This window comes from Trichomycterus rosablanca, chromosome 25 (assembly GCF_030014385.1).
Source record: "Trichomycterus rosablanca isolate fTriRos1 chromosome 25, fTriRos1.hap1, whole genome shotgun sequence".
NCBI classification, from domain to species: domain Eukaryota; kingdom Metazoa; phylum Chordata; class Actinopteri; order Siluriformes; family Trichomycteridae; genus Trichomycterus; species Trichomycterus rosablanca.
In genome coordinates, this window is record NC_086012.1 from 6,159,742 (window position 1) to 6,177,474 (window position 17,733).

Here is a 17,733-nt window from a genome sequence, read left to right on the forward strand (position 1 = left end):
TACAGACAATGAGTTCCTTCCTCCAGCAAACAGGGAAATCAACGTCATATAAATGATTCTAAAATAATGTTTGGGTGTCTGGTTTTGGTTATTTTGTGTATTTTCCATAACATTCCAATGCAGTTCTAGTAGGTGTTTTTTCCAATAACTGTATCGTTATCTGCTCCTTCTTAGTCTCTGTCCTCCTGAAAGAGTGATGTGTGCCACTGCGAGAACAGGGTCAGCGAGGCCAGAGAAAAAGGGCAAAAGTGCTTAGACATCCCCATCGACGATGATGTAAGAACAAACAAATGCAGAAGTATAAGAAATATGAAATATGTCCCGTTACTACAATACATACAACCAGAGGCGATTTAACCTGCCTGTATATATACAGTATATACTGTATATATAACACAGATTCCCAAAATCCCTTCCTGTGCACTCACTGTGTAGTGTGATTACATATATATTACACAGATTCCCAAAATCCCTTGCTGTGCACTCACTGTGTAGTGTGATTACATGTATTCTAATATTTCATGGTCTTTTAGTTATTTTTATATTTTACTTAACCAAAATATTGTCGTGTTTTTACTTTCGCTATCGCGGCACTTTAACGCTAGCATTAGCAACTTGCTACTGTAGAGGGTTGGCTCACCTAGTTGCTGTCCGGTGGGGATGCATGGGTCTTTTGCTGTGCGGTGGTGGAGGTGTGGGAATAAAGGCACACAACAGGGTAGTCACTTTAACTGTTTAGTCAGGACTTCAATGAGCGTTACAGCACTTTACACCGCCTAGTTCCACAACCCCAACTTCCATGCTGGGACCATAAGGCGAGTCTCATATACAAAACTAACTGCAGAACGTCCAAACGCACATGTATAAACCTGGTGCTGCATTCTGATTGGCTGAGCTGAATGTCACTCACGTACTAGCTCTAACGTTCACGTTGCTTGACTGAAACCACCAATCAGAATTACAGCAGCTCGTTTATCTGGCCAATCAACAGTCAGAAATATGACTAACGTGTAAATGCTTTACAAAATCATTGGTTTGTAAGCTTCCCCATTCTTATTAACCAAAATAACTAACAAAATAAATAAAAAATAGAACAGCCAATCCGAGGCCCCCAATTATTCGGGGCCCCTGGGCTGAAGCCCAGGTAAGCCCATGCATTAAATCGCCCCTGCATACAACATATCCAAAACAGGGTATCCAAGAGTTAAGAGCCTTGCTCAGGGGCCCAACAGTGCCGGTCCATTCTGGATTTCTAGACACGAATCATTGTTTTAAAGTGAACGCAGGCAGCAACAGAAAGCTTTGGGGTGATGTGCCAGCATTTGAGCTGATTGACAAACCAGGCAGACAGCTGCATTTCGAATCAGTTGCAAGGGGGAGTAATCCAGCCTCAAAATGACCAAAGTCTGGACGAGAAGAGTCTGAGTAGCTTTCATAGAGTAATGGTCAAGGGAGGATGGCTATCCAAGACAAAGCTAAGGTTTCGTACATTATTGCAGCGGTCTGAACCTTTTTTTTTGTAGACACCCCCACATTCGAAAAAAAAAATATTCTTGGCTACCCTAGACATGGGTTATAATATTATTCTTACACTTTTAGCAAGGATGATAAAGTATTGACTCCAAACAAATGTTTAGGACTTCTTGCTGATGGGAAATTTGATGAATCCATAATAAAGGTTGGCTTTGGTCACCTGACCTCCCCTCACCAATCCATCACAAGGCTTTGGTTAACCAATTACCCCTAAGAGACATAGCCAATTCTCTGTCTCTGCAGACGCCCGCTGGGATTCAAACCCTGACCTCAGCAGTGGTTTGCTAGAGTAATAGACCGCTGTGCCACCTGAACGCATTTCTATTTCTAGTTTGTACACAGAGCTGTAGTGGAGACCATGTTTAAAACGCTGGGATGAAACCGTCTAGGCCAATGACAACAAGTCACTACACCATCAAATTAGAATTTGACCAACAAAGCATGCGTATTAGCATAATCTGCGTAGCTTTTTTCGAACCCACTTACCCCACACACAGCGACTTGCATGATGGCATCGAAGCCTCCCTCTGGTGAGTCCAGGTTTCCAGAGATGTGCTGCTGGCTGACCAGAGTGTTGAACTGTTTGCCGTTGTCGGTCAAACTCAGAACGTTCTTGTAGCTGAAAGGGCTGGTGCAGTTCTGATCGGAGCTGCAGGGGTTCAGCAGCTTGGCTGGGGTTGTACTGATGTAGGGCATCACCGTTTTCTCCACGAATGATCCGAAGCCTGAGAAAAGCCAAACCAAGACAAGCCAGAACGATCAGAATGAGGCTGATTCGACTAATTAGAGCAAATGAAAATGCATGTGTACACAATCTAGAGATTTGAATTTATTATTACCAAACAAAACACCAACTTATATATACTGTGAACTCACGTCTGGCTAATGCTACTTGTTTTTTTTTTTTTTAGCCCGTTACTTATTTAGATAGCTAGTCAGTTGAATTTAACGTCATGGTAGCATCTATGGCTATTTACAGAACATGCATCTGGTTCAAAGGGGTCCGTGTTGAGAGGTGCCAGTCTAGTGTTCAGTCTCTACATGAGTGAAGGAATTTCAATTTCTCCCAAATGGTCTGCTGAATAGAACCAGTTTCTTATTCCACTCAAACAAAACACCAACTTACACATACTGGGCACTCACACTTGGCTCATGCTACATGGTCATTTCAGCTTATTACTTATTTAGATAGCTAGTCGGATGGGTCTGTGTTGAGAGGTGCCAGTCTAGCGTTTAGTCTCTACATGAGGAATCCTAATCCCAGTACTTTATTATAACTCTTTTAAAAATGTATTTTAAAACAATCTGTTGTTAGTCCACTGACAGTGGGTACTTACCCTGGCCTGTAAGCACCCCTTGCTTTTTCAGAGATAGTTCGTCTCATTCGTCTGTCCATAACAATTTGACCCTTGAAAAAAAGTCACTCAGGCCTTTTTTTATTAGGAATTTAATGCTTTGCTTATTTGTTTTATTTTTAGTTAAATTAGGTTGTTTAGTTTAATTATTATAGTTTTATTTTAATTATTTTATTTTTATTTTTAATTAAATTAGGTTGTTTAATTATTATAGTTTTATTTTAGTTTTAGTTTTAGTTAAATTATTAGGTTTTTTTAGTTTCATTATTATAGTTTTATTTTAATTATTTTAGTTTTATTTTTCGGTTAAATTAATAATTTGTTTAGTTTAATTATTATAGTTTTATTTTTCATTTTAATTATTGTAGTTTTATTTTTCAGTTGAATTATTAGTTTTTTTAGTTTAATTATTAAAGTTTGATTTTTTATTTTAATAATTTTAGTTTTATTTTTCATTTTAATTATTGTAGTTTTATTTTTCAGTTTCATTTTTTCAGTTAATCTGCTAAATAGAGCCATTTTCTTATTTCACTCAAACTAGGGAGTTGTAGGAGAACATGCTTTATTGTTAGCATGAAAGGCGTGGAATATGGGTGCCACCTCTCCTCCTAACAGAAAAGTGTGGGTGAGCCCTGTGTGCCCTATACACCACTGGCTGTGTTTGTATGTTTGAGTTGATGCCATGTAATTTGTTGTTACTGGTTTCAAGAACGGCTCATTATTTATAATAAAGCTAGATAGCTATTTAATATGAAAATATCCTATATTATAAATTAAATGAAAGCAGACACAGGTTTAAACTAGACCGAGTTGTGCAGCACGCAATGTGATACAGTTGCTGTCATTTCACACTTCGCATCGTAGGTGCTTTAAACATGGACAGTTAACATCGGCTGTTGATTATGCAGCCTCATACACCCAAGGATTTGGCATCAACAAGTCTTGGCCGCCCAACAATCTGTTGACAGCTTGTGGCTTGTCCATTCCTTAGTCCATTGACAGTGGGTACTTACCCTGGCCTGTAAGCACCCCTTGCTTTTTCAGAGATAGTTCGTCTCATTTGTCTGTCCATAACAATTTGACCCTTAGAAAAGTTACTCAGGCCTTTTTTATTAGGAATTTAATGCTTTGCTTACACGCGTGTATTTTTTACACGCGTGTAAAAATAGGTATTATGCTTCGGTCTGCTTATTTTATCTTGTCTTTTATTTAGGCTATATTATATTTGCAAGGTAGATTAAAAATGTGAGTGATCATATCTTGACAGTGCCATAGTTCCTGTCGAATGCAAACGTGGAGGGTGGCTTCACTGTTTTGGCTCATCCGTGTTCTGTTCTGGGAATTTTGTGGTTCCCACGGTATTTGGTACCCATCCTGTAATGTGTCCGTTTATTCTTGTTGTACTTTGCTGGTGCAGTTTGTCCATGTCTTAAATATGCTGAATGATAAAGGATGCGGCTGTAACTGTGGCACCCACAATGAAGGCACCCACTGTTAGTACCCTTTTGGAAAACCTACCTATCCTGAAGTCAGATGTGACGCTCTGCATCTCGCGCATCAGGTCCGTTCCCAAATTCTTCACGTTCTCCAAATCGTCTTTCATGGAAAAGCTGAGGTCCATCAGGTAGTACAGGTCAATGGGGTAATCCTCGGCCCTTTTGAACTTCAAGTTGAACTTCTGAGGCTCGCCTGAAATGAAATGAAACCAATAAATATACTGTATGCTAATTCATCTCAAGGCCTACCTCCAAACGCCACAGGCATAGCCAATCATAGCACCACCTGGGATTTGAACCCTGGATCCCAGTGGTAGTGGGCTAGCACAGGTCATTGCAGGTCACAGGTTGTTAGGTAAAGTATCAGGATGTCCACAAACTTTTGGTAACTTGTCCTTCTCCTCTGACCGGTGTTACAACAGAGGTGATCGTTGCAGTAATAGTTAACAACAGAACATAACACAAACATACCTGATCTGAGCTTGAGCTTCAGCTTCTGGGGCTGAACCTGAGTAATCTGGTCAGCTTTGAGCTTCTCGGCCACGTCTTTCTTGCGGTTCGTCACAGGTTTGTTCTGATCTATTATGACCATCCCTCTGGGGTTTTCCACCTTAATAGCAGGACAGCCTTTCTTGGCCAGAGCCTCAATCTCATCGCAGCGTGTGGACTTGGATTCGCCCTCCTTCAAAAAGGCCTGCGGACACAAAAAATTACTTGGTCAGTGCAGAACACTTTTAGCCTCAAGTCAAGCCTAATTTATTTATTAGGATTTTAACGTCATGCTTTAGGCACTTTGGTTATATTCATGACATGACGGGTTAATACCGGTAACACAAGATTCATCAGTTCAAGTTTAACGTCAAACAGTCATGGACGATTTAGTATCTCCAACTAACCTCACTTTTATGTCTTTGGACTGTCTGAGGAAACCGGAGGAAACCCACACAGACACAGGGAATGTGGGTATCGAACCCAGGACCTTCTTGCTGTGAGGGTACAGTGCTACCCACTGTTGCTGTGAGGGTACTGAGCCACCCAAGCCAAGTTTAAAGGTGACATCATTCTCAGCACTGCAGTGACACTGACATGGTGGTGGTGTTAGTGTGTGTTGTGCTGGTATGAGTGGATCAGACACACCAGTGCTGATGGAGTTTTTAAATACCTCACTGTCACTACTGGACTGAGAATAGTCCACCATCCAAAAACATCCAGCCAACAGCGCCCTGGTGGGCAGCATCCTGTGACCACTGATGAAGGTCTAGAAGATGACCAACTAAAACAGCAGCAATAGATGAGTGATCGTCTCTGAGTTTACATCTACAAGGTGGACCAGCTAGGTAGGAGTGTCTAATAGAGTGGACAGTGAGTGGACACACCACCATCATGTCAGTGTCACTGCAGTGCTGAGAATGATCCACCACCTAAATAATACCCGCTCTGTGGTGGTCCTGACCATTGAAGAACAGGGTGAAAGCAGGCTAAAGATGGACTACAGTCAGTAATTGTAGAACTACAAAGTGCTTCTATATGGTAAGTGGAGCTAATAAAATGGACAATGTGTGTAGAAACAAGGAGGTGGTTTTAATGTTATGGCTGATCAGTGTACAAGATATGGTGAAAAAAGTGTCATGTCTCTCAGTTCCCTTGTAGACCATAAAGGTCACGGATGTTTCTCTCGGTTAGCAGCAAATTCTATTCTCGTCTAGCCACTTTGGCCCCAGCTAACTTTGAAAGACGACTGCAGTTTGTTTTTAGACGCCGGCATGGGAGCTTTGGTGACTAGTTGTTGCTAAGTTCTAGGAAGCAGCAAGCTGTTACAAAATGTGTCATGTTCTAAATTCCTTTGCTAGGTTCCCTTTGTGTAGGAGCATGTTTAGTTTAATGAACTGATCTCAAACATGTCTGTTCCTCATAACTGTGGCATCAGTCGTCAAGGTGAAAGCCTCAGAATTGTAACAACGCCCAGACGTTCCAGACAGAGCGATTAAAATAAAAATATTTAAATGATTTGCAGAGACTGGCGGATAAATATAAATACGCTCATAAGCACATGGATAAGAAAAGAAAAAAAGCTGCGACTGAAAGTCGAGTCACTGTGTGTTCGAGTCGCACAGAATTTGACACACTGACTCGACGTTAAGCTCAGTGTGAAAAAGAAAGAGAGGAATGATACAATCAGGCGTCTGCTGCCTTTTAAGGTCCTGCGTTTGTTTTCAGGGTAAACAACGTGATGCTGTTCAGATGTTCCGGGAGTGCTCCTTTGGCAGTCTGGAAACCATGACTAAGACTGGGTAAACGCTACACATCATGACTTCTGTAATCCTACATCCTGTTCACTGGTTTAGTATTTTGTAAAAGCACACACATGCACCTGTATCTAGGGTGGATGATTAGCAAAATGTGCAAATGGACGTGGGTGGAGATTTCACTTCTGTCTGTCAGACATGATAGCAATTTACTGTCATAAATACTTTACTTTATTGGAATATGATATGTGGTACGTATTAGGCACTTAGATACAGAGCTTCTGGGGTCATGCTGGATGACTGTGTGCTCGGCTGCATGCTCAACTGCATTTCCTGTTATAAAGATAGCAGCATTTTGTTTCTTCAGCTAGTAATGAGTCTATTACTTCAGTAACAGCAGCAGTCAAGTGTTAAATTTAGAAAGTATTATTTCATGTTCTTAGTTCACACTTAACATGCTGAAGGTTCCACAGTTTGGGGGGCTAAAAGTTCTGCCTCCTACTATGACTAGTATATTTTGGGACAGATAAATGTCATGTACCATAGGATCCAAGTGTCCGGGCAGGGCAATAGGTGCAGAAGTTTGGCTAAGAATTGTATAAGAGCAGGAGGAGTAAGAACATACTTCTTAATGCACCCCTGCGGGGTATTTATATGTACACAAACACAAGCTAGACGATGGAGACTTACCTCGTCTGTGCACCAGCCACACTTTTCTCCAACCTGAATACACTCCCCACAGGACTGAGCTGAAGCCTTAGTGCACTCATTACCATCTATAAGCGGGGGATATACACACACACACACACACACCTTTATTATGTACTACTAGATTCAGATACCTACACAATTACAGTAGTTATAGTTCAAATTCCAAAACCAAAGTACTTCATCATTGTGCAGTGTGCATACAGTCAGACGTTTACTTTACAGTGCAGACTTTCTGTATCACCAGTCCTCAAGTCCTGATGTATTTAACTGGTAAACGGAAGGTCGTCGGTTCAAGCCCCACCGCCGCCATTTGATCATTGTAAGTCGCTTTGAATAAAACTTTCTGCCCCACCCCCATAAGCGGTGCTGAACAGCTACTTTTCACCAGCCAGGCATGGGGTGCGGAGAGTCACGCACTGCTCTCTGTGATCAGCCGCCCCCACTGCTGGTGCCTCAACCGGTCAGCACTGTCCACAATGGCCACACTGGTAATCGGGTTCAAGTCCCACCGCTGCCATTTGATTATAGTAAGTCGCTTTGAATAAAACTTTCTGCTAAATTCTAATTGCTAGTACTTTGGCTTAGGACGTTAGTCAATCAAAAAATAATGTGTGCTACATTTCATCACTTAGCTTAGCATCTTAATGCCCTGGGTAAAAGCCACTGCAATAGATTTTACCCGAATTACTCTTTGTAGTACACTACCTGACCTCTGTGCGAGTGTGTGTAGTGCAATTTTATGAGATGTACTGTGTGTGTTTTATGAATTCACCTTGTTGAGCTGTGCAGAGAGAGAAAAGAGCCAATAGAGCTACAATCAACACCACCTTCTCCTCCATCTGAAAAAGTACAGAATAAAAATGTACAGAATTTTACACACTTCTAACCAAAGCAACATAAAAGTACAACATAAAACTACAATTCAACAGCTTAATCATTATGTCATGCCTACTGCTTAACAAAAAGTACGGTAATATGAGCATCATTTTGTTCTTATTTACATTCATTAATAAGATCCCACTACTGCAGGGATCCAGGATTCGAATCCCTAGTGGTACTACTGACAGCTCGGGTGTCTACATCCAGACATGATTGGCTACTGTTTAAAGAAGAAGGGGGCCCGCAGTAGATTGGCATCCTATTGGGAATGTGTTACTGCATTGCGCCCAATGACATCCAGGCAGTGAACAGGATAGGAGGTGGTAAAATGCGCCCTTAGGATCGAAACCAGCTTTTACACTCCTACCAACATTAACAATCCTACATAAATCCATGTAGACTCATTTGGAACTAATCTGAGTGTCAAGCACCAGAAATGTTTAGTCCTCAGTTATAAAAAACCTATTTTAAAATTGGAAGATGACTTCAGAATGTTCCATGAGTAAACAGAGAGACAGAAATGAACACAGAGGAACTTCGACAATCAAACGCAGCCTGTTCGTGTTAGCCCGGCTTCTGAGTTTGTTAGTGTTTGTTTGGTCTCTATGGGAAGTGCTTCAAAGCCCTGATGCTACTGACGTATTTTTAGTTCACATTTGGACCTCAATTTTGCACTGAGCATGGTACTTACTTATGAATATAGTTATTAGAACTTTAAGATCTTGATTTACAGGTTACACATGATTCATCGGTTCAGGTTTAATTTTGTATCTTACATTAATCTGACATTGCCTTGTCAGGATCCCCACAGGACCACCACAGAGCAGGTATTACTTGGGTGGTGGATCATTCTCAGCACTGCAGTGACACTGACATGGTGGTGGTGTGTTAAGTGTGTGTTGTGCTGGTATGAGGGAGTTTTTACACACCTCACTGTCACTGCTGAACTGAAAATAGTCCACAAAACAAAAATATCCATCTAACAGCGCCCCGTGGGCAGCGTCCTGTGACCACTGATGAAGATCTCAAAGATGACCGACTCAAACAGCAGCAATAGAAGAGCGATCGTGTCTGACTTTACATCTACAAGGTGGACCAACTAGGTAGGAGTGTCTAATAGAGTGGACACGGTATTTAAAAACTCCAGCAGTGCTGCGGTGTCTGATCCACTCATACCAGAACAACACACACTAACACACCACCACCATGTCATTGTCACTGCAGTGCTGAGAATGATCCATCTAAATAATACCTGCTCTGTAGTGGTCCTGTGGGGGTCCTGGCCATTGAAAAACAGAGTGAAAACAGAATGGACTACAGAAACAGATGGACTACAGTCAGTAATTGTAGAACTACAAAGTGCTTCTGTATGGTAGGCCAGTCAGACCAGTCGCACCAAATGAGGGAGATTTCACAACAGCTGAATAGGTGGTCTGTCTGAAAACCTAGTGAGCTCTTTCCATGAGAAGAAGGCATGTCTAAATTCTCATATAACTTAAATTGCTGCCTAATGAGGTGCCTTAATTCTAAATGGTAATCAGACTGAATAATGAGGGAGAATCCAATGCTTCCTTAGCAATGAAGGCAATCCCAATCGGTACACGGAGGGAGATGTTAGCTGGCATCCTAGCGGGTGGTTTGAATGGCCGGAGACTAACTGTGTTAGCTTAGTGAGTGAAAACTGCCGTGACATTGCCGCTGCCTAAGTAGTGCGTCTAAATAATCTGCCTTATAAGTTAGATGTCTTATTAGAATCCTCTCTACTTAGGCGGCTGCCTAGATAAGCAGTAGGCAGCATGGCAGCTCACTTGGTTTTACATTTTTCGGCATTTAGCGGACGCTTTAATCCAAAGCAACAGTATATATTGTCCAAGCAATTGAAGGTTAAAGGCCTTGCTCAAGGGCCCAACCAGTGGTGGGTCTTGAAGCAGTGACCTTTTGATTACTAGTCCGGTACCTTAACCAGTAGGCTACAACTGCCTATAGCAATTGTGAGTTGAGGGCCTTGCTCAAGGGCCCCAACAGTGGCAACCTGGCAGTGGTGGGGCTTGAACCAGTGACCTTCTGATTACTAGTCCAGTACCCTAACCACTAGGCTACGGTTTTCAGACAGACCCATTATGTAGAGCATTCGGTCTGACTGGTCCATGCGTTTCTTCTGACCATCATGCCTGAGGGTGTACTGGCTTCTCTATCTCCTGGTATATGTGAGTAGGCGGGGCAGGGTAATCTCTTGGGATGGACTGTTGCCCTGTACCCAGACTCAGAGATCCTGATCTGGATGAAGCTCATTCCAAAATTAAGCACAGGAATGAACAGAAATATGTCATAATACATCATATGTATTGTGTGGCAAACTATTCGCGTTCATGAAATACTGGTGTAAATGTGCATCCTATCCGGAAAAAAAACACATTTTTGGAGGCAACACAACTACTGACAGACACACATTCCATTCAACCCAGACACAGGAAAATTGAGTGGGTGGGGGGTGTTGGGGTTAGGAGAGAGAGGATGATAAAATGTGAGCAAGAGGGAGAGAGACTCGGGCTTTCCCATATTTGGTCAGGAAGTTTCAAGTCTGCTGTCCCAGGACTTTTGACTCCTACACCCGCTTTCACACCCCCGTCTGTGCATGCTCAACAAACATACTTGCAACGGTACACAGTTAACTGTCAAAAAATGCTGTAAATGCGTAGGTACTACATGGTGTACAGAGGTTAGAGGTCAGAACACAATTTAGATACACTTAATGGCCAAAATTAAGTGGACACATGAGAAATTGACTGTCCAACATGATAACAGGAGTGTGACTGATTGGGATCAAGCTTGTGGAAGCAAGTCTTTTTGGGGATGTAACGATGCACCACAAGACGGTTAAAAATCGATGCACATGTGTAACAATTCAAATCGGTTTACATGTATAATGAATCGATATTTACTTTAAACAGCAGAGGGTGCTGGCGCTATTCACCTCGCCTGGTCGATGTCACTACAGGGTTGCCAGGTTCTGAATTTTCCAGCCAAATTTACTATTTCCCCCCACGTCCCCCCCATTTTTCTCCCCTAATATAGTCGTGTCCAGTTACCCTGATTGCGTGTCCTCTATACTGATTCAACCCTTCACCGCTGACTGAGGACGCCCCCCAACTGACATCTGCCCCCTCCGGTACGCAGTCAGTACAGTCTGCATTTTTCACCTGCACGAGTCGAGTTCATACACTGACGGGCACTGTGTATGGCAGGCCACACCCCCATCAGCATTATTCCTCAGCACTGTGCGGGCGCCATCAGTTGGCCAGCAGGGGCCACAGTCGCACCAGTTATGAGGACCTATGATGCGACTTTTTACCCTCTAACCCCAAACAACAGCCAATCGTTGTTCATGCTGCCGCCCAGCCCGGTCGGAAAGGCAGAGCTGAGATTCGATACGATGTATTCGAAACCCCAACTCTGGTGCGCTAGCGTACTTTACCGCTGCGCCACCTGAGCGGGCCCAAATGTACTTTCTTTATTTGTATTATTTATTTATTTATTTATTTATTTAATGTGGGATTTATTTCATTTCAGTTTTTTTTTTACACAAAAAGGGACATGTGCAGCATTGTTTGACATAGTTTGTACCTACCTCAAAAATAAAAGGGCATTAATAATTTAGATAAATAAAAGATAAGCACAAATACAGTATTTTATTTTATTTTTTAAGTGAAACAATAAAAGGAATTTGTTTTCAACGTAATATTGTTTAAAAATAAAAAAAAACTCTGGAAAAAATCATATCGTGAACCCAGTATCGTGAATCACATCGCATTGTGGGTAGAGTGTATCGTTACATCCCTAATCCTTTTTATATAATCAAAATAACCAGCACCACATTAGCACTTCTTTTTCTTCAACGCTTCCTGCAAGTGCTTTAGCAGTGGTACAAAAAAAACAGTCCTTTCCTGTGTGCACAGCTACTTCCTGTACAAATGAACCTACATTTCAACCCCCTAAAAAAAAAAACTTCCTTTCAACAAAACCAGGCGTTACAGGCAGCACATATCAGCACCCAACCACACCATGATAAAAAAAAATTAAAAAAAACCACACACACAAACCACAAAACATGTTACGGCTAGCAGTTGTTTCACATCCTCGTTGCTGGTAGCGAAATCGCTTATATTATGATTGTGAAATCCCCCCCACCCAATATTTGTATTTCCCGGCTATAATTTGGCCGAGCTTTAATTTCCAAACATCAAACAAGTCCTAGCACGACTGCGGCAGCAAGACTATATTTCGTTGAGCTTCGAGGGGGTCACAGGTGTGAATTAGGGATGCGTTTAGCCAAGAACATACAAACACTCGTAGGGACATTTGTAGGGCTTTGAGCTATTGACTGAATCCCAGCTCTGCCATGAAGACACTGTTGGGTCCTTGAGCAAGGTCCTTAACCCTTTCTGTATATGTATATATGACAAAGGCATTCTATTCTATACTGACACACACAAAACTCACTCACACCCACACACACACACATAATAATAATAATATCTGGGCAGCACGTTGGCTAAGTGGGTAGCACTGTCGCTTCACAGCAAGAAGGTCCTGGGTTCAATCCCCAGACGGGGAGGTCCGGGCTCTTTCTGTGTGGAGTTTGCATGTTCTCCCCGTGTCTGCGTGGGTTTCCTCCGGGTGCTCCGGTTTCCTCCCACAGACCAAAGACATGCGAGTGAGGTGAATTGTATTGAATCGCTCAATAACACTCACGACAATTAGCCTATCCCAGCTTTTTAATGGGCGCAAGGCACACAGTAACACCCTGGACGGGGCGCCAGACCATCGCAGGGCAGGCAGGCAGGCAGGCAGGCAGGCAGACACACGCAGACACGCACGCCTATAGGGCCATTCGGTGTCTCCAATTGACCTGACTGCATGTTTTTGGACTGTGGGAGGAAACCCAAGCAGACACGGGGAGAACATGCAAACTCCGCACAGAAAGGACTCGGACCGCCCCGCCCGGCGATCGAACCCAGGACCTTCTTGCTGCCCCAATGTCTACTGACTAGACTATTGTACAGTATTTTTCTCTGCACTGTGTATATCGTATTGTTTTGCACTGTTTGTTCTGTGCAAAACAATACAATTGTTAGTTTCAATATGTACTTGTATAGAGCTGAAATGACAATAAAGCCTTTCTGTGTGGAGTTTGCATGTTCTCCCTGTGCATGTTCTCCTCCGGTAGCTCCGGTTTCCTCCCGTAGTCCAAAAACATGCAGTCAGGTTCATTGGAGACACTGAATTGCCCTATAGGTGAATGGGTGTGTGTATGTGTGTCTGCCCTGCGATGGACTGTGGTGCCCAGTCCAGGGTGTTACTGTGTGCCTTGCGCTCCAGCACCCCCGCCCCCCCCCCCCCCCTTCTGACTGAATAATCGGTTATGAAAGTGAGTGAGTGTTTGTATCGTATGTTAACATCTTTGTTTTGTCTCATTGCAGACTTTTTTATGGTTAGGGGGTGTTTTTTGAGACAGATACTATCATTATTAACGTATCACGGCATGTTTGTGTCCCCGAGACAACTTGGTATGCTGTTTAAAGGCAGGCCTGAGACGAGTTGGGTGTGTATGAGTCACGAGAATAAAAAAACAGCCTCGGGTGTGTGTTTTAATGCGCACTTTTACGGGTATAATCTATTTAATAGTTCATCCTGGTACTGAATGTGAGCTAAACACAATATGTAAGGTCCTCTTCAGGGGATCTTTCTTAAATCCTGTAGTCCAATAGTCTCCAATACTGGGAGTTCAATTGGTAGAGCTTTGGCTTGTAATATCATAAATTCATTGCTGGATTGAATCCTGGCCCTGCCAGGCAATGTCCTTGAACCTCACAGCTCCAGGGGTGTCAATCAACAAGCTGGTATATTCGGACATAGAATTTAATTGTACCGAACACGTGTAGATGTACATACATCAAGTAAAGTCAAATTTATTTGTACAGCGCTTTTGACAATAGACATTGTCTCAAAGCAACGTTACAGGATCCAGGTTCGACAAGGGCGACAGCTTAAAATTACAGGAAGCAGCCTTGAGAGGAACCAGACTCAGCAGGAACCTCCATCCTCCCTGGATGGCCTGGAGAATACATACACTAATCAGCCATAACATTAAAAGCACTGCCTTGTTTCTACACTTACTGTCCATATAGAAGCACTTTGTAGTTCTACAATTACTGACTGTAGTCCATCTGTTTCTCTGCATGCTTTGTTAGCCCCATTTCACACTGTTCTTCAATGGTCAGGACCCCCACAGGACCACCACAGAGCAGGTATTATTTAGGTGGTGGATCATTCTCAGCACTGCAGTGACACTGACATGGTGGTGGTGTGTTAGTGTGTGTTGTGCTGGTATGAGTGGATCAGACAGCAGCGCTGCTGGAGTTTTTAAATACCGTGTCCACTCACTGTCCACTCTAATCCACCTTGTAGATGTAAAGTCCGAGACGATCGCTCATTAAATTGCTGCTGTTTGAGTTGGTCATCTTCTAGACCTTCATCAGTGGTCACAGGACGCTTTTTGGTTGGTGGACTATCCTCAGTCCAGTAGTGACAGTGAGGTATTTAAAACCAACTAGGTAGGAGTGTCTAATAGAGTCGACAGTGAGAGACACAGTATTTAAAAACTCCAGCAGCATTGCTGTGTGTTATCCACTCATACTAGCAGAACACACACTAACACACCACCACCCTGTCATTGTCACTGCAGTGCTGAGAATGATCCACCACCTAAATAATACCTGCTCTGTAGTGGTCCTGGCAGGGCTCTAGAGTGCGACCAATTTGGTCGCACATGCGACCTAATTTCTCAATGGTGTGACTAAAAAAAATCTCAGGTCGCACCGGTGCGACCAGGCGTCCGAGGGAGAAAAAAATAACAACAGATACACATTAGGCCAATAACATGGTCTAAACCAATCAGAGATAGTGAAGGGCGGGACAATATTGTAGCGGTGATATGTGAGCGACATTCAGCTCAGCCAATCAGAATGCAGCACCAGGTTTATACACGTGCGGATGTTCTGCAGTAAGTTTAGTTTTGTATATGAGACTCGCCGGATGTCACCAGGATGGAAGTTCGGGTTCTGGAGCTCGGCGGTGTAAAGTGTCGTAACGCTCACTTAAGTCCTGACTAAACAGTTAAAGTGACTCGACCCTGTCGTGTGCCTTTATTCCCACACCTCCACCACCGCACAGCAAAATACCCGCAGCATCCCCACCGGACAGCGGCTAGGTGAGCCGACCCTCTACAGTAGCAAGGGGCTAATGCTAGCGGTAAAGTGCGACGATAGTGAAAGTAAAAACACGACAATATTTTCGTTAAGTAAAATATAAAAATAACTAAAATACCAAAATATATTACAATACATGTAGTCAAAATACGCAGTGAGTGCACCGCAAGCGATTTTGGGAATCTGTGTAAAAGATTCAGTAAAGCCGATAATATAATGCACTGCATTTAAGATTACACTAACACACACACAAACATATACAGTGTATCACAAAAGTGAGTACACCCCTCACATTTCTGCAAATATTTCATTATATCTTTTCATGGGACAACACTATAGACATGAAACTTGGATATAACTTAGAGTAGTCAGTGTACAGCTTGTATAGCAGTGTAGATTTACTGTCTTCTGAAAATAACTCAACACACAGCCATTAATGTCTAAATGGCTGGCAACATAAGTGAATACACCCCACAGTGAACATGTCCAAATTGTGCCCAAAGTGTCAATATTTTGTGTGACCACCATTATTATCCAGCACTGCCTTAACCCTCCTGGGCATGGAATTCACCAGAGCTGCACAGGTTGCTACTGGAATCCTCTTCCACTCCTCCATGATGACATCACGGAGCTGGTGGATGTTAGACACCTTGAACTCCTCCACCTTCCACTTGAGGATGCGCCACAGGTGCTCAATTGGGTTTAGTCCATCACCTTTACCTTCAGCTTCCTCAGCAAGGCAGTTGTCATCTTGGAGGTTGTGTTTGGGGTCGTTATCCTGTTGGAAAACTGCCATGAGGCCCAGTTTTCGAAGGGAGGGGATCATGCTCTGTTTCAGAATGTCACAGTACATGTTGTAATTCATGTTTCCCTCAATGAACTGCAGCTCCCCAGTGCCAGCAACACTCATGCAGCCCAAGACCATGATGCTACCACCACCATGCTTGACTGTAGGCAAGATACAGTTGTCTTGGTACTTCTCACCAGGGCGCCGCCACACATGCTGGACACCATCTGAGCCAAACAAGTTTATCTTGGCCTCGTCAGACCACAGGGCATTCCAGTAATCCATGTTCTTGGACTGCTTGTCTTCAGCGAACTGTTTGCGGGCTTTCTTGTGCGTCAGCTTCCTTCTGGGATGACGACCATGCAGACCGAGTTGATGCAGTGTGCGGCGTATGGTCTGAGCACTGACAGGCTGACCTCCCACGTCTTCAACCTCTGCAGCAATGCTGGCAGCACTCATGTGTCTATTTTTTAAAGCCAACCTCTGGATATGACGCCGAACACATGGACTCAACTTCTTTGGTCGACCCTGGCGAAGCCTGTTCCGAGTGGAACCTGTCCTGGAAAACCGCTGTATGACCTTGGCCACCATGCTGTAGCTCAGTTTCAGGGTGTTAGCAATCTTCTTATAGCCCAGGCCATCTTTGTGGAGAGCAACAATTCTATTTCTCACATCCTCAGAGAGTTCTTTGCCATGAGGTGCCATGTTGAATATCCAGTGGCCAGTATGAGAGAATTGTACCCAAAACACCAAATTTAACAGCCCTGCTCCCCATTTACACCTGGGACCTTGACACATGACACCAGGGAGGGACAACGACACATTTGGGCACAATTTGGACATGTTCACTGTGGGGTGTACTCACTTATGTTGCCAGCTATTTAGACATTAATGGCTGTGTGTTGAGTTATTTTCAGAAGAGAGTAAATCTACACTGCTATACAAGCTGTACACTGACTACTCTAAGTTATATCCAAGTTTCATGTCTATAGTGTTGTCCCATGAAAAGATATAATGAAATATTTGCAGAAATGTGAGGGGTGTACTCACTTTTGTGATACACTGTACATATAATTTTAAATATACACACACATATAAATAGATATACACACATACATACACATTTACTCTATTATTTTTATAAGTGTGCTATAATTAGTCTGTAATACTATAATTAACTGTAAAGAAGACAGTGGCCGGCAATAGTATATTTGTGACTGGTTCTAATACATTTCGAATTGAAAGGCTGAAAAAGCACAATGCATCTATAAAACACATTACATGCCGCGATAAATGCACTGCCCAAGTGTCCCCTCTCCCCTCTGCCCTTCATTGTCAGGCAGCAGCAAACAGATCATCAGACGAGGCCATGTTGACCAGATTGTTAGTTATTTCCAAGTCAATATTGCCTGTATGGACAGTGATAAAAAAAAGAAAAAAGAAAAGTGAACCTGTAAA

General features: G+C 42.9%; 1 protein-coding gene across 1 annotated transcript in view; it reads right to left on the bottom strand.

Annotated features, from left to right (window-relative positions):
• The window catches only part of LOC134302925 (integrin beta-1-like), a 50,371-nt gene that overhangs the window by 17,033 nt on the left and 15,605 nt on the right, over positions 1-17,733 (bottom strand). Inside the window, exons 2-6 of the mRNA XM_062988184.1 lie at positions 8,114-8,180; positions 7,321-7,406; positions 4,856-5,078; positions 4,407-4,577; positions 2,020-2,258 (exon numbers count right to left, since the gene is read on the bottom strand). Coding sequence (XP_062844254.1) covers positions 2,020-2,258; positions 4,407-4,577; positions 4,856-5,078; positions 7,321-7,406; positions 8,114-8,180 — 786 coding nt within the window. The remainder of the gene's footprint in view (positions 1-2,019; positions 2,259-4,406; positions 4,578-4,855; positions 5,079-7,320; positions 7,407-8,113; positions 8,181-17,733) is intronic.